The 23,327-nt window shown below is 45.8% G+C and overlaps 1 protein-coding gene across 2 annotated transcripts in view; it reads left to right on the plus strand.

Moving 5' to 3' along the window:
• The window catches only part of SEC24C (SEC24 homolog C, COPII coat complex component), a 62,412-nt gene that overhangs the window by 34,308 nt on the left and 4,777 nt on the right, over window positions 1-23,327 (plus strand). For both annotated transcript variants that reach the window (XM_074958449.1, XM_074958450.1), the window contains 15 exons: window positions 2,187-2,314; window positions 6,854-6,992; window positions 9,059-9,174; window positions 10,697-10,821; window positions 11,236-11,427; window positions 12,523-12,616; window positions 13,646-13,762; window positions 14,203-14,373; window positions 15,675-15,771; window positions 16,074-16,219; window positions 17,190-17,328; window positions 18,254-18,372; window positions 19,136-19,315; window positions 20,135-20,326; window positions 21,488-21,577. In XM_074958449.1, coding sequence (XP_074814550.1) covers window positions 2,187-2,314; window positions 6,854-6,992; window positions 9,059-9,174; window positions 10,697-10,821; window positions 11,236-11,427; window positions 12,523-12,616; window positions 13,646-13,762; window positions 14,203-14,373; window positions 15,675-15,771; window positions 16,074-16,219; window positions 17,190-17,328; window positions 18,254-18,372; window positions 19,136-19,315; window positions 20,135-20,326; window positions 21,488-21,577 — 2,045 coding nt within the window. The remainder of the gene's footprint in view (window positions 1-2,186; window positions 2,315-6,853; window positions 6,993-9,058; window positions 9,175-10,696; window positions 10,822-11,235; window positions 11,428-12,522; window positions 12,617-13,645; window positions 13,763-14,202; window positions 14,374-15,674; window positions 15,772-16,073; window positions 16,220-17,189; window positions 17,329-18,253; window positions 18,373-19,135; window positions 19,316-20,134; window positions 20,327-21,487; window positions 21,578-23,327) is intronic.

Raw genomic sequence — 23,327 nt, forward strand, 5'->3', positions numbered from 1 at the left:
CCCCATGGGTTCCACAAAAGATCATTGCATGAGTGCCAGTCCCCATGGTCCTGGAGGCCAAGTGTTTGGGGGCACCCTCGCAACTGAGATCACAGCAGAATAGGAATAGTGCAAGGAGTAGTGCGGGTGATCCTCACAGTGGGGAGAGTAGGGCCCCAATTTAGACTCTGATGGGGAAGACAGGCTGTGGTGGGGAGACCAAGGGAGTGCTGACCCTATCAGTGCTGGCAAACGGTGTCGCAGAGAAGTCTGAGCCAAGGTTCCCCTCGTGGTGCCACATGAAAGCTGGAGGATGGCTCTCTGCCGCTCATCGGTACCAGGGGTGCAGTCCTAAATCTCCAGGGACTCTGGGACTGGGAGAGTGAGCAGGTCTCTAGCAGCCGCAAATGCCTCTAGGGTTGACGGTACCACAAACGGACCGGTACAGTGTCTGCTGGAGGATGACACTTTCCGCGCTGGAATTAGTGGAGCTTGTGGGGGTACTGAGGCTGGCGGAGGTGGGTGCTGCGGTGCTGGAGAGGAAGAACAGCTCGATGCAGGTCTCACTCTGTCGAGATCCCCTGACCTGCTTCCTTTCAGCACTGGGGAACAATTCTTCTCTGGGTGCTTACAGTGCTGCTCTGAGGTGCCAGGGAGGAGAATTGGTGCCAGGACTCTCAACTGGTGAGAAGAGCTCTCCGCACCAAAACTGAGGTGCTTGGTGCCAAGTCTGAGTGCGACTCCAGTGCTGGTCTTAAGGCTGTGTCCATGAGGAGGACCCTCAGCCTTGCCTCTTGGTCTTTCTTGGTGCAGGGTCTAATGTCCCTGCAGATCTGGCAGCAGTCTTTCTGATCTTCCCCTAAGCACTTGAGACAGCTCCACTACGGGTCACTTAAGGATATAGACTTGCCGCAGGAAGCGCAGGGCTTGACGCCTGGTGGCTGAGACATACCTTGGTACCGGTGCGCGCACAAGTCTCTCCAGCCAAGTGTGGAGGTGTCCAAAACTCATTAAGTAAACTACAATAACTATATGCACTAGAAAAGAAGAAAAAAACACTGGGAGAAATTACCTGAGCAATATGGGAAGTTCCAGCAACCGTCATAGGCGGTAAGAAGGAACTGAAGGGGCGTGTGGTCGGCGGGACCTTTTATACCAGCACTATGAGCACATGGCACCAGAGAGCGCTGAAGCTGACCCAATGGGAATTACAAAGGGAAAAAATTCTGGCAACTGTACTTGGGGCACGCACAAGCTATGTTGGAATGGACATGTGGGAGCACTCGAACTATGTTTCATGGGTACAACTGAGAGGTGCACCCATACTGGAGTTGCAGGGGTGTTACACATCAGGAGTGAGGTGCATTGGGAGCACAGAGGTCTAGGAATAGAAATACATTATGGTTAAGGCTACGTTTATGTCACAGAGGTCATGGAAGTCACAGAATCCGTGACTTCCAGAGACCTTCATGACATTCCCTGCTTCAGCCTCAGGGGCTGCAGGACTCTGGAGTTGACAGCCAGTGGGGCCCAGTGGGTTCCAGCGACAGACAACAGCAGCAACAAGCGACAGGGCCCCCTGCATAGTTCCAGTGACAGGTGACAGACTCCTGAGGGGGCCGCCCTCAGGGTTCCAGCGATGGGAGGGGGACACCTTGGGCGAGCGGCTGGGCTGTCCCATTTTCTCTTTGGGAAATATGGTCACCCTGCAGCTCCCAGCTGCCATGGGCAGAGGGGGAACCATGGAGCTGTAGCGGCAAAAGTCACAGATAGGTTACTACTTCCATTAATTTTTGTTTATTGCCCGTGACCTGTCCCTGACTTTTACTAAAAATAACCATGACAAAATCTTAGCCTTAATTATGGTGTTTAATCTCATGAAAGAGAGGCATTGCTTGATCTGGGGGTTGGGTGAAGAGGGGAAATATTTCCCTATATCTGCCTGCGTTATGTCTGACTACAGGGACAGCTATCACTCCCACATTTTCAAAAGTGTATAAATTACCTTGTAAGCTATAGAATCCAATTCTGCAGTTGTCACTTTTTCTATACTGCCGGACATAGAGGCTGTTTGCATTAAAATGGAATTTCTACAAACCTTAGAGCTGGAAAGCCTGCATTATGACTTCACATGTTGCCCATGATACTTAAGTTAATATAGAAATATAACCTTTATTAAAGATCTGTATCTCTGTTCTCCCCTCCAGGTAACACAAGCCCCCGCTACATAAGATGCACATCTTACAATATTCCTTGCACCTCAGATATGGCCAAACAATCCCAGGTTCCCCTAGCTGCTGTCATAAAACCACTGGCTACGCTACCCACAGATGAGGTGAGAGCAACATCCTGGATCAGCAGTTAAGAGACTCTGAACTCCTGGCAGCATGTTTCTTCAGTATATGTCTGTCTATGGGAGCCAGATCATCTAAATTTTTGTGAAAGGAGAGTTTAGAGGGTGAAGACTAAGCAAGCATCAGTTCTCAACAAATGTACAGTGTCAAGTAATTGTTAGGCATGAGTGGGCTATGCTATGTTCTATGAAAGAACTGAAGAATTTGACCATTGCAATAATATTTACTCCTGGGCAAATTCTGCATCACTGTGCATGCACAGAATTTATGTCCCCTGAGGATTTCTTTGCTTCCCTGCAGAAAAATGACTTTCTGATGGGGAAGGAAAGGGAAGCCACAAGACCGGTCATATGACCCTCCCCAGCAGCATGTTTCGGGTGCCCAGGGCAGCTGGCAGGGAGGTAAATCATTGTGGTGCAGGGGCTGGGGTCTTTCCCAATCCTGCCTGGTGCCTCCTACCGTGCGCTGGGCACAGCTGCTAGTCCTGGCTGGGCCGGGGGGGGGTACGACTTCCTATTCCCCTCCACAGCATCCAGGGCTGTCAGCCCCACCCCCAGATTTCTCCCCTGGCTGTAGGAAGCTCTGCAAACTGCGCTCCCTGTGCATGCTTCCTCCACACATTGCTCCTCAACTGCAGGGGGAAGGGATCACTGTACAGGGAGCTGCTCTCTCATCCTCCCAACCCCCGTGCATCCGGACCCCCTCATACCCTGAGCCTCACCCCGCTCACACCCAGAACCCCCCATGACAAGCTCCACTCCCCCTGCACTACCCCAACGAGCCACCTCCACCTGGATCCTCACCCTACCGAGCCCCAACCAGCTGCATCTGGACCCCCCCACTGAGCTCCCCACATCCAGATCCCCCGTGCTGAGCTCTATCCCTCCCACCCCTGCTGAGCTCCCCACACCCAGACCCCCCTGCCAAGCTCTATCAGCCCCACCCCCAGTTCCCCCTCCCACACCCCCGCTGAGCCCCAACCACCTTCACCTGGACCCCCCTGCAGAGTCCCATTACCGTTGCAACCAAAACCCCTGAACAAGCCCCTGTGCATCCAGACCTTCTCCCCTCCCCCCCCCGGATTCTCCACTGAGCTGCCCACACTCAGATTGCCCCACACACAACCCTCTCAACCCACACCTGGTGTGTCTCCCTGCCCCCCCCACCCCCACTAAGCCCCTCTGCACTTGGATCGTGCCTTGGTGAGCCTGCCTGTCCCACATCTGGTGCAGCTGGCATGAAGAGGCAGGGCCCTGCGGTGTTTCTGGGGCAGGCCCGGTCCTTGCGCTGTGACAGGGTTGGGTGCAGCCTCACTGCTGAGTCCATGTCCCAGGGAGGAGCTGCACAGTGATCTCCCACCTCTGTGCAGCCAGGAAATAACTATTGCACTCTGCATCCTCGAGGAATGAGTCATGTGTGGTGTTCAATAGTGTATGTTGTGTGTGTTTTACAGCACTCAGAGCACTCCTTAGCCCTGTGGGGTGTGCTTTTTTTTTTCTGGTAGTACGCAGTCTGAGAAAAATCCAATCGCCCAGAAGCCTGAGACAGGTCAAAGTGTTGTGTGCCCAAAGAAAACGCTGGATTTCTTGGCTGCTGGACAAGGCCACCAGAGGAAGCAGTGGGTGGGCTGAGTGATATCGGGACACAAGCAGTGTTGAACTTTCAGAAGAGAGGGTGGTTGGAGGGGCTGAATGGAAGTATAGCCTAGAGAACTATGTGGATAGGGGGAGGAGAATGGGCTGAGTAAAGCAGTAGAACTGAGCTGTTCGAGGGGATGAAGAGGGACAGGAAAGGGCAGAGTTCAACCACCAGTCCAAGAGGGTATGCTGTCGGTTAAGGCTGTGATCCGTGATTGGAGAGAGGAGGTCTGACTTTTTCAGCTATAGTTGCATAATTTAAAGGCCAGAAAGTCAAGCAGTGGATACTCCTAGTTGTGAGATGCACTTTGAACTATGAATGCAGCCTGTAGCTTGCAGGTGTTCTCTTAATGAAATCAGACTGTCCCACTGTGGCTAAATTTGCTAATCTCTGAAAGTTGCTACACTGCCTACTCTGGCTTGGCTTTAAAAAAGATAGGATGCTTATCAATGTGTGTAATTCAAGAATGTTTTCTTTGCATATGAGCATCGAAAGCAGTGATTAAAAATTATCAGACTACAGCTTGAATTAAGAACATTCATAGAGATATGCAGATTTATGGGTGCATTATGAAATAGAATTGCCCACAAATACACTGTGATTGGAGTCTCTAACTTTTCTAGGATGGAATCTTACTGTTTGAGGTTTTGAAAAGCTGAAAAGCACTATGCAGGAACTCAAAGCAGTGAAAGACAATCCTGGCCCTTGTGTCAGAAAACATATCCTTTGGAATAAGGTGGCACATTGCAAGGGGTAAAAAATGTCTGTCTGTTTAAAGCCTCAGCTACAGAAAAATCACATCTGTGCTTGAAGTTGCTGTTGAGCATATGGATGTCAGATTCACGAGGCAACAGCAACCACTTATCGCATGGCTTCAGTGTTTTGAGTTCACGCAGTGGTGTGATACAATTTGCCTGTTATTACAATGTACAAACTGGCACTGTCTCTAGACCACTTTACACAGATAATGAATGAGGAGGAAAAGCAGAGAGCCATACATCAGTGGCTGTTTTTTTAGTATTACACTTAAATACTACTAAATCCATAAACAATGATGATGCACATACATGTTTAAGAAGGCTTGTCTACACTACGGGTGCTGCAGCTGTACAGCTCCAGTGCTGTGCTATGCTGCTATAGTGCCATAGTGTAGATGCATCCTACAGGGATGAATGGCGTTTTTCTGTTACTAGGTATCCCACCTCCCTGAACAGGGGTTCACCATTCTTCTGTCAACCTAGCCATGTCTACAGTGGGGATTAGGTCAGCATAGCCCTGGCACTCAGGGGCATAGGTGCTGACTTTTATTGTTGCCTGGGGGTGCTGAACCCCTGCTGTGCCCCAAGGCCCTGCTCTCACTCCACCCCCTTCCCCACAGCCGCCCGCTCTCTGCTTTCCGCCCTCCCTCAAACCCCTCGCAGTGCTGCCAAACAGTTATGGCTGGTGGGTGCTGAGCACCCACTATTTTTCCATGGGTGCTCCAGCCCTGAAACTCCCACAGAGTTGATGCCTATGCTCAGGAGTTTGCATTTTTTACACTGCTGAGCAATGTAGCTGCGTCAATCTAAATTTAAAGTATAGACCAAGCCATAGACTTTTAACCACTAGACTACATGCCTTTTGGGATACGTTGAGCTTAATCAAAGTAAGCCCATGCACCCATCTGCAGCGAGGCACGCTCCAGGATTTGATGCAGATATGAGTGAATGGCCCAAATGTAGATGTTTCCAGCCCCATCAAGAAATTCTCTACTGGCTTGAAGAGAAACCAGGAATAAAAGATTTGTGGGCATAGCCACACTGAGCATGCAACAGTAGGGGAGGCCTTAACTAGTGCTATTCAGCACGATGGGACCTAGGTTTCAAACCAGATGGACGTCATCCCCGACATATACTGATTTAACTGTTTACTTGAAATGATCTCTGTGCGGACTCTCAGATTGGTGGTGGCAGTGGTATTTTAATTTTATATTAAAGGTGGGACAAAGCTGAGTATGTAATAGTCTCACAAAAAATTAGTGCATTTGGCCCAGTAGTCCAAAGCAGAATGCAGCGAAATATGTTAGACAATCACAGCAGCAACAATAGTTTAGTTTAATTTAGTTGAGATAATGAGACTGCAGCCTGAAAATTAAGGCATCCATATTTTCTTGTCCTTGAGCAGCTAAATTCAAATTTGGTTGCTTGATGCACAAACAGAATTTTCCCCCAGTCTCTCGCAAAGAATTCAAGGGGTTAAGTGTGCTTCATAAAGTGAAGTGGCTGATATTTACACCTTTGGGAGTGGAATTAATTCTAGCAGTTGTAAGCCTTTCTGTCTCTGGCAGTGGGTTTCCCTAGAGTTACTTTCTATGAGAAAATGGGAATAAGGCATTTGAGAGACTCTCACATAATTGATCTTACTGTTACTGGGCTGGTGTAGAAAGAAGCTTGTCATGTTACTGCTGTGGGCATTGGGGTAAAGTGCAGAGGGCAGGCTGTTAGATATCAGCACATGAGCTTGGGGGTGAGGAAAGAAGTTATCTTTGAATAGCACTGACCAAAGTCCAAACACTTACAAGCCAGCTAATCTGGGTATACAAAATTAATTCCCACAATTGCACAAAAGCATCTAAGTAAATGTTTCCTGCACTTAAACGTTCTCCACTTCTGCTATTCGCTGCATTCTTCTGACTATTAACAACTGCAACCCACTGAAGAGCTCCTGCACTAGGAGCTTGAGACAATAAGGCATTTATGAAATGTATTCCAAACTCTTGGACTCCACAACTGTTAAAATGCTAAGGCCTGCATAGTCTACCAGGAGGACGTTTCAAGCTCTGTGATGGCTATATACACTTCCCCTCCCACCACTATGTGACCTGTCTTTATTTTTATCCTCAGGCCCCTCCCTATTTGGTAGACCATGGAGAACCTGGTCCTATCCGGTGCAATCGGTGCAAGGCCTACATGTGTCCTTTTATGCAGTTCATTGAGGGTGGAAGGAGATTCCAGTGTTGCTTCTGCAGCTGTGTCACTGAGGGTAAGCCTTCTTTCTAGAATCTGAAAGATGTTTCAAGGAGGTGCAAAGAAATAATTTCATTAGAGGTGTCTTCATGGCACAGAAAACCGTAGAGCAGAGTAGAGCACAGTTTGTTGGCTTCTGCGCTGCAATTCTTTACTCTTCAAAATATTCCATAAAAAGTACATTGAGGCACACAGTTAAGTGGTCAAGTCTGAAATGCTAAAGTTAAGATTGCACAAGTAAATTGAACCATACCCTTTGTGTGTTTGCCTTCACAATACTGATCGCCTACTATTTCTCAAACTAGAATATACATTTCTCATCATTGAAGACACACATAGTATCTTATATTTGTTAGTTTGTTTACTTACTCTGTTTCCATTGTCCAGAATGCTTTTGACAACCTGTGGAACTCTTTGCCAGAGGAAGTTGTAAAGGCCAAGACTATAACAGGTTTCAAAAAAGAATTGGATAAATGCAAGGAGGATAGGTCCATCAGTGGCTCTTAGCCAGGATTGACAGGGATGGTGTCCCTAGCCTCTGTTTGCCAGAAGCTGGGAATGGGTGACAGGATGGATCACTTGATGATTACCTGTTCTGTTCATTCCCTCTGGGGCACCTGGCATTGGCCGCTATTGGAAGACAGGCTACATGGACCTTTGGTCTGACCAAGTATGGCCGTTCTTACATTCTTATGACTTACATTTAAATAGATTAATGTTCTTCTCTCAACAATTTAGTCAACAGCATGTACTGTAGCTTCTTTTCAACCAACACTGCAGCCTACTTAAGTGCCATTCAGTGGCGAGGCAATTAACAGCTGTAAATGGCAATGGCCTATATAAGCTATTTAATCTTCACTGTTACTCTGAATTGATACCATTTAACCTGGAGTATATAGTGTATAATTTACTGTGTACTTCTCATATAAATGACTTCCATGAACTCTAGCATGCACAGAGTAGTGCTTAGAACTACAAGATGCTACACATGTATTTAAGGCTGTAAAACAAATTGCATGTCTTATTATTTGAGAAATAGTGGTCATGCTTATGCTCAAAGGGGCAGAGTAAGGTTGCTTAGGCAGTCTTTGTAATTTTATTTCTGACAGTAGTGAACTGTCCTACATTAAAATTCTCAAAATACTCAATATAGTTTTTAAATAAAAATAGAAAAAAGAAATTCCATTATCTGCAGCCATTTGGCTAGGTACCTCTGTCCTGCATGCTGCACACACTGTCCTGGTCACCGTAGGAATAGTGCAGGGGAGTGTCTTACATGTGAATCTTAAGAAAAGAGAGCTTTCCACAATTCTGCAGCTAATGTCTGTTAGGAGAGACCTCCTCTCTTCTCATATGCCACCTCAAACACACATTAGGTACCTGCTCAACTGCTTCCAAAGTGCATTTGGGCACAGACATGTGCATCTGAACTTTTTAATTTGCAGCTCAATTAGCCTTGCGTGTATGTTGCAGCCTTTGGTGGCACACTGTGAGTAGCAAAGGCTAGGCAGACTGCTTCACAAGCAGTGCTTTGCCCATAATGGTGCCGGCCTATCATAACAGCTGCCCTTCTCATGCTAGCAGCATTGCTGTAGCAGATTCTGCCCTATGAGGCTGTATGTGCAGCATGGTGGGGCTGTCTCCCCTCTTATGGAGATGCACATGGTAAATGAACTCAGCCTGTTGGTGAGCCTTAACTGCTTCAGTGAGCACTAAACCTCTAACTTATCTCAAAGTCCTCTTTCAATCACTTGATGTCAGCACCCCTTTTACCTTTAACTCAATCTTTTATTTGGGGGAAATCCTCTGAAGTAACCCAGATTCTGTTACAAGGTGCTGTTTTGTAGTGACATTTCTGACTGAGCACAGCTCTTGAGTCTGTTAATGCTGCTCCTAGACTGCCAGTAAAGATTCCCCAGTCATGGTCACGTGCACACTAGTGCAAAGCACTTGACCAGCTTTCCTTTGGTGTAGTTGAACACCAACTGCAGCTGTCACGATTTTTTCTGTCTCTTGACAGTCAAAGTATTAACTGTTGTAGACAAATTATGTGTCTGTAAAATTTGATGTCTTTGTCCCTAGTGCCTCCTCACTACTTCCAGCATTTGGATCATACCGGCAAGAGAGTGGATTTCTATGATCGACCTGAGTTATCTTTGGGCTCCTATGAGTTTTTGGCAACAGTCAGCTACTGTAAGGTACAATAATGTACAGTTAGTGCAGTGCTATGATGTTAAATAAATCCCATCTCCTCTGAGAAACTAAGCGGAGGCTGAATCAGCTGGATTGACTTTCTAGCTGGTAAAGTCCATTGATGGCATTTCCTTATACATCTGAAGCAGGTTAGATTTTACATACTTGCTTTCCACTGTAAAGTAAGTCAGATCGCACATCCCATAATATCAGGAATTGTTACCAGTAACTAAAACCATATGTAGGAAAGTACAAGCAGTCTCTCCACAGTGGCAGCTGCATGTTGCCTGCCATCTGCTAGAGAAGACAAGTTTCTGTTGCCTGATAGTCATCGGGAATTGAGCAGGTAGAGATGGAAACTAATGCGATAGAGCAAGGCCCTACAGCAGTTACTGGCAGTAATTGCACTTTGTAAAGAGGGTTTCAAAGACTCAAGTCCAGTAAATCTGATCACATATTTGAAACACTGGAATAGTCTGGAAAACTCACCTGCTTCAGATTCTACACATTTGTCAGTTTAAACAGTATCCTAATTTTTCAGACACTTTTTTGGGGAAAGACACATGTATTAGAGTTCTATATTAAAAATACTCATCTGTTTGCTGAAAAGGATAGGAAAATAGTTTTCTAAATGTTGCAGCTTTTTAGTGACCATGACCATATTTTTGATTTTACTGAGAGCTGGCAACACAGCCTTCAAACACATCTCCACATTTCAGACAAAACAGCTGACTGGGATCGTGGGGTAGAAGGCCTTCCCCACGCTCTTTCCCAGCTTAATTCTATCCCATCCTCCTTGCATCTCTGTTCTCCATATTCCTCTCTGATTCTTGCCACCTGTTCTGCCACCCTCTTAAAGTCCTTTCTCTCCTTCTCCTTCTTCCCTTCCTCCCTGGAAGGAATCTGTGTCTCCATTCTCTTCTAATAGCTTAAAATTCCATTTATGCCAGTAGTGAGGCATTCACTACCCTGTTGCTTCAGTGGTCCGTCTGTCCTGTGCTTCACTTTCCATTCTGATTGTAGACTGCAAAGAAAGGAAGTGCCTCTTCAAAGCAGAATCAGTGCTCTGAGAAATAAGGACTCCCAGCTCTGTGGGAGGAAGGTCTTCGTTCCCAGTGCAAGACACTAGCTTCCAAAGCCTTCTAGAGCATGAGAGTTCTGGGAAATCCTTCCTGCCTGCTGCCCGCTCCATCAGGCCTGGTCCACGTAAATAGGAGCTTCCTTTATACCAAGCTTGTTCTTTCTGCTCAGTTGCTCAGTGCTGCTACATTCCTTCCAGGGCTTGACATTAAAGCTCTCCCATGCATGATTGTGATGTGTCAGATGCTAGAATTCAGACATACTTTTAAATTAATTGAGTGGGAGTGGAGAAGCAAATTAAACACCAGTATCTTAGTTTCTGCTCTTGACTGATTACTAAATAGAGGTCACTGTGGTTTTGAAGATGACAGTTTGTCTGAGTAGCAGAGCCTTTGTATGATCTCCTCTTAAGCATGGTGTAATGTTTTTCTTTCCTTTTTCCCACAGAATAACAAGTTTCCCAACCCACCTGCTTTCATTTTCATGATTGATGTGTCTTACAACGCTGTAAAGAGTGGCTTGGTGAGGCTGATCTGTGAAGAGTTGAAGTCACTCCTGGATTACCTGCCCAGGTAACTAGCTCCTTTGTTCTGTACTGTTGCAGCCAGTAACCTGAGCAAAGCCGCCACCCCTCTATGCCTTTTCAGAGGGGACGCTCCCTTTAGAATGCTTTTACTGCTGGTGAAAAGTGAAAGTTGACAAGCATGCATGAGCCTGGCAAGTAGCATTGCAAGCCTCCATATCCTGGCCCAGCAGTGACTCAGCCCTGTCCTAAAGGGATGGCGTTGAGGGCGGTCGCCTTCAAGGCCATTCAGTCTGTGCCCAACAAAGGAGCCACTTAGTACCGGTTGTGGATACCTGTCCACTAGGAATGATGGTACAGTTATCCATTCTCCGGTCCTGGTTTGTTCTGTTTGATTCAGAATATTGCAGCAGTTGTGCTTTCAATGACCCCTGTGATGCAGTAAGTGTCCTTTATTTTACAGGGAAGGCAACATGGAAGAGTCAGCCATTCGGGTGGGCTTTGTCACTTACAACAAAGTGTTGCACTTCTATAATGTGAAGAGCTCATTGGCACAGCCACAAATGATGGTTGTGTCGGACGTAGCTGATATGTTTGTGCCGCTGCTTGATGGCTTCCTGGTGAACGTGAACGAGTCCAGGACAGTTATTGTCAGGTAACAGGGACTGGGGTAGAAATGTGCAGTAAATGGCTTGTCAGGTGGACCCATACTGTGTTGAAATAGGATCCAACTCTGATAATGCCCAGTTGTGCAATGCTTCGGTATAGTATTTCTGAATCATACATTTAATAGTGTTTAGGTATGACTTAATGTTAAGTATGCCCACAATGGAGCTGGCAAGAACAGGGAGGTGCACTGTGATTGGGGGTATCCTTACGTTGCCAGGATGCTGCAACTCTAATAGCCTCTACAAAGTTTTATATGCACCAGTTTGTTAGAAAATGCTGAAAGACAATAATCAGCACATGATATACGGGCAACTGATGCACACCTTGGAATACAGCTGCACTTCACTTCATTTTCGGGGTTGTCTGAGCTTGCTCCACTAGAACTGTGACTGAACTGGCAGGAGGCTGCAAAATGGGAGCTTAAGAGAAAGGCTTCTTTAGAGAAAAATCTGTTAGACTGTGTCACTGAGAGCAGGCGATCATAACGGAGTTCACAAAGTCAGTTTATCTGAGGTTACTGCTTCATAGCTGAGAGTTGAGGTGACTGTGCTGACTAAATTGATTCTGTGGGGAAAGATGAGTGAGTGGCTTACATAAAACTAATAAGCTCTGAGTACTTGATGGGCGCTGTTTGGCTGGACTGAGTGAGACAGGGACTTACTCTTATTACCCAGAAATTTAGAAAGCAGCACAGTGAAGCAACTGAAGGGGAATGAACAGAAGACCATAGAACCTTTAAGCTAGAAACTAGAGTTTGCTCGCTGTCTTGCCTGTGATGTTCCTGAGGGACAAAGAAGAGGAAGCTCAGATCATAACTTTGAAGGAGAAGAGGAAGTTATTAGAAGACGCATCAGTTGGGGCCATAGAATGTGCACTGAGGAGACAAATGCAGCCAGAGGAAGTGGATGGAGAGATGACTAAAGATCAGTTTTTTTTAAAGAAACTCAATAGCATGCAGGTTAGAGAAGGATTAGTAATCACTATTTACAATGCACCTCAGTCCCAAAAGTCACCAGCTGCAGATTTAGAAGGTGAGCTTTGAATCCCTTTTGATGATCTCCTTTTCCCTCTTTCCTGGCAGTTTGCTGGACCAGATCCCGGAAATGTTTGCGGACACAAGAGAAACAGAAACTGTCTTTGCCCCAGTGATTCAGGCAGGAATGGAAGCACTGAAGGTTTGTTGACATGCTGTCGTGGGGAGTTGGTTCATTCTGTTAAAAGTTCTGTTTTTATAGGGGAAGCACCTCTGTTTAGAGAATCTCAGAGCTGTTTGTAAACGAGGTTGTTGCTCCCCTCAGGTGTGTATTCAGTCGCTGGGGAATGCTTAACCCACCACTGAAAGGCAAGCACCTGTGTGGTTCAAGTTAGCAGCTCTTTAACCTGCTCAATTAATTGTTTAGGCTAGAAAGTGAAGAATACCCTGTGCAACTGAAACTGTGCAGGACTTTAACTGCAGTTTAGAATAATTGCCTGAGATGACATTCAGTCAGGTCCCTGGGGTTGATATGCACATTGTTACAAAAAGTGCCATCAGAACTTGGAAGTGGTTTAGGACCTTGGTTTTCTGTCTCCTCTGAAAGATTGCTCTGGCAGTTGCTTTAGTTCTGATTCAGAGAGGACACCACCACTAGCTTGCCAACATCACTTTTGCAAAGCACCTAGACCATTTCGGAAGATTTCCCATCCCAATACCTGACCCAGCTCAAACCTGTATGTGTTGATCCATTGGCTAATCATGTGAGAATTCCCTAGAAAACACTGCTGATACCTGTTCATGAGAATTGTGATCCATATTCACTTACACTGAGAGGAAAAGCAAAGATAAGCCATTCAGTATCCCGCTCATGGGGTATCTAAGGACTGGGGGATTTACCTGCTGGCAGTTTAACCATTAAAAAGATATCTCAGGCATGGGATAGTGATTCAAAAATAATAAGCTGAGGAAGCTGTTTCCAAAATCCACTGCATTCCCTATGACTGTACTTCTGTTTCACCCACAAAACATGGGAGCTATTAATCTCAGACAGGTAGGCTCATGAACTGCTTGGTCACATCAGTGAAGGATTAAGTACCTAACTAGTATAGAGGAACCAGACAGTGATGATATAGGCATTTAATATAGTCCCAGAGATATTCTTCTTGAGAAACCCACTGTCCCTCATCAGCTCTTTCTCACCTAAGCAATTTCGTCCCCTCCCCTGTAGGCGGCAGAGTGTGCTGGCAAGCTCTTCATCTTTCATACCTCACTGCCCATTGCAGAGGCCCCAGGGAAGCTGAAGAACAGAGATGACAGGAAGCTAATCAACACAGATAAGGAAAAGGTAACAATTGATATGTTGCTTAGAAGAGAGTTTGTATTGCTCTGGGGTAACCTAGAAAGAATCAAGAAGAGATGTAAAGTCTCCATAGCAGCTAACTGAAAATCTTCTATCTAATGGCTGCCCTGTTCCCCTTGGGTTGCCATATGGAACAGAGTATGTGTTAACTATAAGGACAGAAAACGCTTCTGTGTTGGAGACACGAGTGGGTAGTATTAGAATCCAGAACCCAAGGGGGGGGAATAATTGTATTACTAAGAAGCTCTGCACCGTCACTGTAGAAGGCTTACACCTAATATCTATTTAATCCTATGTGGGAAGGTGCCTCACATACCTTAATGCCCTGAAGAAATATGTATGTTGTCTGTAGCAGTTACATTGGTCTCTCATTCCTTTTTTTTCCCATTCCCTTTCAATCGCTGTACTCTGTCTGTCTTCCCTAGACTTTGTTTCAGCCTCAGACGAGCTTCTACAACAACTTGGCCAAGGACTGTGTGGCCCAGGGCTGCTGTGTAGATCTGTTCCTTTTTCCAAACCAGTATTTGGATGTGGCAACACTGGGAGTGGTTCCTTACCAGACAGGTGGCTCCATTTATAAGTACGCCTATTTCCAGGTAAGTGCTTTCTTGGATCAGGCTAGCACATGTTCTATACAGGTGAACAAAACCCATCACTTAGTTGCCTGTTTTCTTTCATGGGATATGGGCCATTAGTGAGGATCTTCGCTTATACTTGAAACTCAAGATTATAATTTACGTTGTTTTGTTTGCTTTATATTTCTGACTTATTTGTACCAAGGGCAAAAATAAACCTGTGCTATATAGTTTCTTAACTATAAGAAAAGGCCAATAAAAAGTGAAGACCATTATCAGCCCTATAACAGTCATCCCAGTGTATTGCCTACAGGGCAGAACCTCCCAGCAGTGCTGGCTGCATAGAGACACTTACCTGAACTAGCACAAGTTGGAATGCTATCTTCCTTAAATTACCAGATGGAGAAAGCTTTGCTTTTAAGTTAAAACATCAGAATGCTCTGCAGTTTAAGATGAGCGTTGAAGTTTCTGCATTGTAAAAATGTATGTCTAAGGCTTACTTATGAGGCTAAATTAGGCTTCATTCATAATAGATGTTCATTCCAAATGGATGTAATGTTTGTGGGAGAGATGGGGAGAATCTGGAAGGAAAACTGCACAGGAGGAATAGGGAATGAGTTCATATTCTGGCAGCTCTCAAGGAAGAGGGAAACTTCAAAGGGTTTTGGCAAGTTTCCAGATAAACACTTAATGGCTTCTTTTGTCAAGATGAGCTGGATCAAGTGTTGTGCTCTGAAATGAGTGTTGTATACAGTGTCTCAGGCTTCACATCATGAAACTCGTCTGTAGTTAGGCCTAAATCTGTCATGTCTTGAAAATCTCATATTAAATAATATCAGGGATTCAGCACTTCAGAAACTGACTGTAATCCTCTATATGTGGGGTACAGTGGCCAGAGATTTCTGATTCCATCACAGTGGATTGCAGGAACTCTTAGCCAGAGTTCTGCTCCTCTTACCTAGTGTATCCCCTGTGGCATTCTGTGGTAAAGGTTTTCTGAATCCCTCTCATTAGCAGTCATTGGTGCAGTGGTCACCAGCTGTTTGTATGGAGCGGGGTTCCCTACACACACTTTGAAATAATATGTATACAGACTAGGATTTTTAAAATCCTAGTCTGATATTTTTTACTCACTAGAAAGCTTTTGAAAGAAGTGGCTCCTAGGGCTTTTAGGGGAATGGGATGTTGAAATCTGTGAGAAGGCTCTTTGGGGGGAAGGGAAGGGAGGATTTGAGATACCTTTGGTCTATGTGCGTTGAAGCCTGTAGAGCAACTCAGATTTTTTTGGTGCGTCAGGCCTGACTTGGTGCTTTGTGTTCTAGCTGGAGACAGACCAAGAGCGGTTCCTGAATGACTTGCGCAAAGATGTCCAGAAGGAAGTGGGATTTGATGCTGTGATGAGGGTGCGCACAAGCACGGGTGGGTATTTGCATTGCCTAGACTTAATAAACTGGCCAGTAAACATGTAGGGAGTGGGAAGGGTCAGACACATACACAGAGCCTGGAACGTCCCAAGGTTAGCCTGCGGACTCCGCCCTTGTAAAGCTCTAAAATCCATGGGATTATGGCAAAACTGAATGAAAAGCTGTAGCAAGAGATCTCAAGGTAACTTAGTGTCCCTGATAGACAAGATCTGCCGCACCTTCCCAAATGCTGCCTGCTAGACTACTCTGCTATAAAATGTGGCTTGTTCACCTTTGAGTGTCCTTTTTTTCTTTTAGGTATTCGAGCAACTGACTTCTTTGGCGCTTTCTACATGAGCAACACGACAGATGTGGAGCTGGCGGGTCTGGACTGTGATAAAACCATCACAGTGGAATTCAGACATGATGACAAACTGAGTGAAGATAGTGGGGCGCTTCTTCAGGTGAGGCAGAAGACAGTCTGCAGGGAAGGGAGTGGGGTGAGAACTTTCAAACTAAAAAATGTGCTGGCATGCGACCAGACCTTCTCCAGATGGAGTTACAGGACCATTGATCTTCGGAGTGACAGCATCCCCCTGTGTAACTTGCTATAAGGTTCCCTCTTTTGGAATTAAAATCACTTTCTCAGCTGTTCATACACTGGCCTATAAGGCTGCATTGCTGAGGGGTTCTGCTAGATTCCGTACTTGATGGGTGCGCTCTCCAGTTTGAATGCTGATGGCATATTGAAAGAACAAGTCTTCCATCCTCCCTCATTGGCTCATGGTGAAACTTTCACAAACAGTTCCTTTCCTCTCTGCCCAAGCCACACAACTAGCTGTTTCCCTTGGGTCCTTCTCCCATTCCACCTCCTCTTCAAAGGCCTCCAGGCAATACATTTTTCAAGACTCTCTAAGCCAGTCTTCCCTACAGAGTCATTTTCCCCCATATGTGGAACTATAAAGAAGTTCAGTCTCTTTCTGTTTGTTGCCTCCTATCCCCTATTCTTTGTCCACATGCTCTTGGCTTTGATCGTAAATCCTTTAAAACTAGAACAGTATCATCTTAATTGTCTGTCCAGCTATCCAAAAGCTGTGTTTGGAATAGTGGAAGTTCACACATGGGAGGGACTCAATAGGTTAAGTGCCTTCTAGTGCACCACATGAAGGCTTTTATATAGGAAGGAAGAGGCACAGTGTGTTGGTTGAAAAACCACTAGCTTTTCAACAAAAGGATTGATGGACAGTTAGCTCTGGGGTACAGCAGGCCAAACCCTAAATCACCTCCCCTTTCTCAGGCTCAGGTAGCTAAACTGAGGTTACACTCAGATTAAAGGGTTGGATGTTAACAAAATGGGATGTGCTGATTTGCTTACTGTAGTAGGACTGAGTTCTATTTAACTGTTCTGTCATTCTATACATGTCTCTTTTACAGTGTGCTCTGTTGTACACAAGCTGTGCAGGACAGCGACGACTCCGCATTCACAACCTCTCCCTGAACTGTTGCACGCAACTTGCTGACCTCTACCGGAATTGCGAGACAGACACACTCATCAATTACTTGGCTAAGTTTGGTAAGAAACTGTCTTTGAGAGAGAGCTAGTCTTCCTATTACATTATAGATCTCTTTCACAGCTAGTGACATTTGTTTTTTACCTTCTTGCACCAAAGTCTTGGCCAGGTCGTGGTCAGAGTTTTCAAATCCTTGTGCTCCTCCAGTCTTGTCTGTCCCACAGACAGCTGTGATCATAGTACTCTTTGTCTGGACAGGAGGGGGCAGACAGAAGGCACAGCCTTGCTGCCTGTTGAGTCAGATGCCAAGACTGGTCGGTGGACTGGCTGAACAAAAGGAGGCATGCGTACGTGTGTATCTATTGCCACCTGCATACGTCCACTCCTGGTTCCAAAGTGCTTTTCCCGCCGTTAGTGTTCCTGAGTTCTTCTGCTCCAGGCACGGAAAAACACAAAGTTGCTCCCACATCCAGGCACAGTAGTTAAACCGATGAACATCCTCATAGTGCCAAACCAGTGTGTATTAAAAGTATACGAATTAAATAGGGTTTGAGGAACTGCAGAAGCCATCTGTGCTCTCCTCTCCAAGAGGAAGAGAGGGTCACTTGCATTCCACAGTGACCCCTGCTGGCCCCTTAGGGAATGGCATTGCCAGACTCTACGAGGAGTCTCGCCAGTTGTCCTTGCCCAGAAGTGTGGTTGGCTGTGCTGTAGGGCCTTGAAGGTGTGTGTGGAATGGGGAGATGGAGAGTATGCATTCAAACAAGGTAAATGGGGATTGTTTGAGTTTCCAGTAAGAATGTGTAGACTCTTTCCCACAAAGGAAAAAAATTAAGTATAACTCATTCTATAATGTAAACTATCTGAGGTTGCTCTAGGTTTCTACACATGGCTGCAGTAAAGATTTTAGACCACTTTATAAGTTAAATGTCATTAATAATGATTTAACTTCCCTGCTGAGTTTCTTTTTCATGCCTTCCTGTGCAGCATATCGTGGGGTTCTGAATAATCCAGTCAAGACAGTGCGAGACACGCTGATCAACCAGTGCGCACAGATTCTGGCATGTTACAGAAAAAACTGTGCTAGCCCCTCTTCTGCTGGCCAGGTGACTGCTCGTGCTTCGGTTTGGATGGCAGCTTTGGGAGGTTCAGCTTGAGGAGGGAACTCCTCCTGTCCCATTTTAATCTGGGTGGAGTGGTTTACTTAGCAGCTGGGGGCAGAAATATAACCAGATAGTTTGGAAGAGAAACTCTGTTCAGAGTGACTTCTCAGGTAGACTTCCCTGACATTGAGGCACACCAGTCACCACCTCCTCGGGAGAAACTTAGAATATCATGAGCCCTGTGATTCTTAGCAACCGGTAACTTATGTGATACTTGACCTCTTAAATAGAGGCCTCCATAGCAGGGAATCCCATTCCTTGGGTAGTAGGTTTCTTTGAATGACATAACACTTCAGTATGTTAAAGTTTAATCATGGGTCTTTTAAATGTTTTGGGTGGAGCCTCTTCAGATTTATTCCAGTGTTGGGCAAGCTTCCTTTGTATGGCTCTGCTACTACAGTATTTCTCAAGCACTATTATGATGTAAGAGAACCACAGGGTGGGTGTCTGAATCTCAGCATCAGACACCTTAAAGAAGTAAGGATGCCATAATAATCCAAAGTGTGTTCCTGTCTGAATGAACTACACACATGTCAAAACTAATAGGCCTCCAGAATTCTAAGGAATTGGAACTGTGATCCACTGTGATTTCCTTTCTAAGTTTGCCCCTCTTTTTTATTTGTGGTCATTGAAATTACCTGCTATCTCATTCAGTGAGATGGCTGATTAACTTCTGTCTCTTTATTCACCATCTTACCATTTGTAGCTGATCCTCCCTGAATGCATGAAGCTGCTTCCTGTGTACTTGAACTGTGTGTTGAAGAGTGATGTCCTGCAGCCTGGGGCAGAAGTCACCACTGATGACCGGGCCTACATCCGCCAGTTAGTCAGCTCCATGGATGTAGCGGAAACAAATGTTTTCTTTTACCCCAGACTTTTGCCTCTGGTAAGTGCTTCTGTTCTGAGTACATTCGGGCCTTGTTACACACCACAAGTAGTCTTTATTCCAGAGACTCCACCTTCTCTCTCCTCTTCTCTCTTCTTCTCTCCTCCCCCCATGGGAGAGGAGTTGAGATGTGCCATCCAGCAGGTACCTTTTTAATACCATATATGTTGTGTTTACTACCACAAACTGTGGATTTGACAAGGTTTTTAATCCTTCTACCCTGTGGGAATGGGTGAGTAGGGTCCTATGTGCTCTTTTGCAGTCTGGAAAATCCTCTTGCTGCATTCTTGTAATCCTACATGACAGCCACAATCCTTCCAACCTAGGAGGACTGGATGGGATTTTTCTGACACTGCTCCTTAATTAAATGGGAAGACCCCTGGAGTAACAGTAGCTACAGAATGCACTCCCACCCCAGGGGTCAGTATTGGGATTGCGGAGTATTGCTGCTAGGGATATGAGGCCTATCTGTTCTCATTAGCAGTAAATCGTCTCTAATCTGTATCACACCATACTCAGCAGGAAGCATGTTATAGCTAATAGTGCAATTTGTTTCCAATTGGTGCAGCATTGCAGATTGGTACATGATTTAATGTCCTTTTTTTGAAGAAGGAAATGTATGAGCAGGTACCTTATGAGTCAGAGAAACTGAAAATCCCTTAAGGCAAGAATTGGTGTGGCTCGCAAGACTTAGGGGCATTCATGTAGTCCTTGCTCTGTAACATTTGTAATTCCCAGCGAAACGCTACTGATTCCGGGCTAAACATTACTAAGTAAGAATGTCTAACGAGGGGCTCGATTCATTTAATATTTGAACAGACCAAAGTAGATGTTGACAGTGACACCTTACCAGCGGCAATCCGGAACTCTGAAGAGCGACTCTCTAAGGGTGACCTGTACCTCCTAGAGAATGGATTGAACATCTTCGTGTGGGTAGGAGTGAATGTGCAGCAGGGCCTGATCCAGAACCTCTTTGGAGTGTCATCCTTCAACCACATCAGCAGCACTCTGGTGAGCTGGATAGTGGGGAGCAGTCTAGGAGGAGGATGTGTGCAGGACTTTCAATAATTGGAGCAATGAGCATCCAGCTCAGAAGGTCGTCATCCTAAAATCTCATTGAGCACTTTCATTATAGCCCATAGGAAAGAACATTTTATCCATTTGATTTAGCTGGCATGAACATCAACTTCAGAACTCTACTTATATCCCTGTTCACGAAAGCAGGTCTGGGAAAGCTGGCCAAAGCCCAGCATAGGGCCACATGCATGAGACTGTGAGAGATGTTTTTTATTTAGAAATCTTAAGAGTCTTTTGCAGAGATTCTCCCACCGCATCCCTTGAGGAGTGTGGGAAGGGGCTTACTAACAGCAGGGCCTGTTCTCCCACCCTCCAATCTGGCAGATCCCAGGGCCATCTGTATATAATCTGTACCTGTGCTTTGGCCTTTGTCTCCCTAGCAGTGCGGTTCTAGTGCCTGGGGTTATATTAGCTTTTCCTGGTAAGTTTGGGCCAGAGGAGGAACAATAACTAGCTTGCAGTCCAGGGAAGGAGTGGGCACAGAGACCTCTGGAGTCTGGGGCAGACAGTGCCTCTGAGCTGGTTAGAGCTCCCTTTTAGCACAAATAGGTGGAGGTTGATCTGGACTCAGAGGAAGAACACATGCATGCATGGTCACAATATGGCCAATAATATGGTCATATGCTGTGTTCTAGGTGAGACCTCAAGCCCATTTCACTGTCTTTAAACCCAGGACCTTCCTTCTGGCTAGCGTGTTATTCTGTTGTTTTACCTAGCTGGTGACATTGAGGACAGTTAAGAGGCTAGCTATACCTAAACTATTCACTTTGAGTTCCTTCAGTCTGATTTCTAGCCACTTGCCTAGCTGGGCAAGTTATTTTTGTAGCTTATCTGACCAAGCCATTCAGTGAGGAGAGCATTGCCAGTATGTGCCAGGCAAATAGGGTAATAGTTCTGTATTTCTATCCTCTGTTGAACAATCTCGTTTTAAAAATTGTCTTTCCAATGACTTCACCTATTCATGGCTAGCAAGTAGCTAGACTGGCCTGAAAGCCTGGACTTGAACGTGTGTGTGATGAGGAAAGCAGCAAAACTGGTTATTGGCACTACTGTAATTTTGTGTGTGTAATGGGGATCTGGTCTTTTGCATTCCAGAGTACCTTGCCAGTCTTGGAAAACCCCTTCTCTAAGAGAGTGCGATCCATCATTGACATGTTCCAGGCACAAAGATCCCGCTACATGAAGGTAAAGAACTTGGCTCCTAGCTGTGGCTCTTTAATCTCCTTCCACTGCCTTTCCTGAGCAGGTGACACCAGTCCTACTCTCATAATCTGTAATATCAAACCCGTTCTCAGCCTTCTATTACTTGAAATTAACGTGTCTGTATCATCATGCTGTTGGCAGTGAGGTTCTGTGGCATAACAGCTGTTGTCTTGCTGGAACCTTACCTTGCATTTCTGGCTCACTGCATTTACTATGGACATTAGGCTGGGGTCCTACTTTCTTCCAGTGTCCCAAGGGGTAGTCATATACGTAAAGCCCTGCGTGGATAGAATCTTATCTGTATCCGATCCATGATCCGCATAAATTGTCCATGGATATCCATGGATTTGAAAGGCTCTACTAACAGCTCCACAGGTCAGTGCACAAAAGTGATGCAGGGCTGTGCCAAACCCTCATCTACCCCCCCCCCCCCCCCGAGACTTCCCACCGCCTGCTCCGCCCTGTCATAGTGCCTTCCCTGCTCTGGGCAGGAAGGCTACAATCTTGAGCCCTTGTGTGCAGCACCACCCTCCCAGTGGGGGACTTGGACACCCCTATGCAGCTGCTCTAACATGCTGCACTTGGCTCACTGCTCAGGAGCACAGAGTCACGCTTCCTTCTGGGACTTGTAGCTTACTTCCTCTGTCTGCACAAGCTGGGAACTACAACTCCCAGAATGCCCAGTGGACTATTGCTGCTGCTGCTGCTGCTTTGTGAATCAGAGCACCGAGCTGGAGCCTGAGGGCTGAGTGACAGCCGCTCTTTCGGGCGAGTGCGTGCTGTAGAGCCTTGTGCAGATATAAAATTTGTATCTGAATCCAAACTGCAATCCGCAGATGATTTTTGTGGATATCCACGCATTTTCAGGGCTCTGAATATAGGCACTGGACACTATTAGCCTGGACCGCCTTGGTGGTGATCTAGCGATACATGAACTCTCAGATGAACATGCCTGGGACCTCATCACCAACACCATTATGCCTCATGGGTCAGATGGAGTATCTTATTGCGATTCCCATGGAAGTCACTAGGCCGTATTTGGTAGTGATGGTATAAGCCACCCATCAGTTACATGGAGGTGAAGCAATGATTTTCCTGTGAAGCCCTGCTGCTGGAGCAGTGATAGCAGTGATATATCAAAGGCAGGACATCACTTCTACTTCCAGCTCAGCTGTGAAACTCGGAGCCCAGGGGCAGCTGGGCTGCTTTCAAAGTCTTAAGGAAAAGAATTAGGAGCTGTCCTAGAAATCTTGACCTATTTTTAAGATGAAAAGTTTATAGATGTCCAGTCCAGGTAAGCTGGGAGGGGAGATGAAAATGGCAAGTTTAAACAGTCTCTCCCCATCAGTGAGACTGCCTGTGCCTTTACCAATGTTTGATTTCCAGTCTTGGGTTTGCTAAAATCTATATTCTGTACTATTGTAAAAACTGGGTGCTCAGTTTAGCTTTTGTAATAGAAAGGAAGACAGGGAAGTAGCCATTGGGTCTCACAATGCTGCTGTAAGGGTATCAGAACTCATGAGGAGCGGCAGAAGGGCCTGACTACTCCATGCGAGACATAAGGGGAAAATTAAATAATTCATTTTAAAAGTGGGTTTATAACCTTTCCGTTTCAGTTTCTGCTCTGGCTCTAGTGGACGCAAAACATATTGTATTACTAGAGTTCTGTGCGGATACTAATTTTGTATCCGCGTTGATCTGCAAATATGGTCCATGGATATCCGCTGAGTCA

The sequence above is a fragment of the Natator depressus genome, chromosome 7, assembly GCF_965152275.1.
Source record: "Natator depressus isolate rNatDep1 chromosome 7, rNatDep2.hap1, whole genome shotgun sequence".
Classification (NCBI taxonomy): domain Eukaryota; kingdom Metazoa; phylum Chordata; order Testudines; family Cheloniidae; genus Natator; species Natator depressus.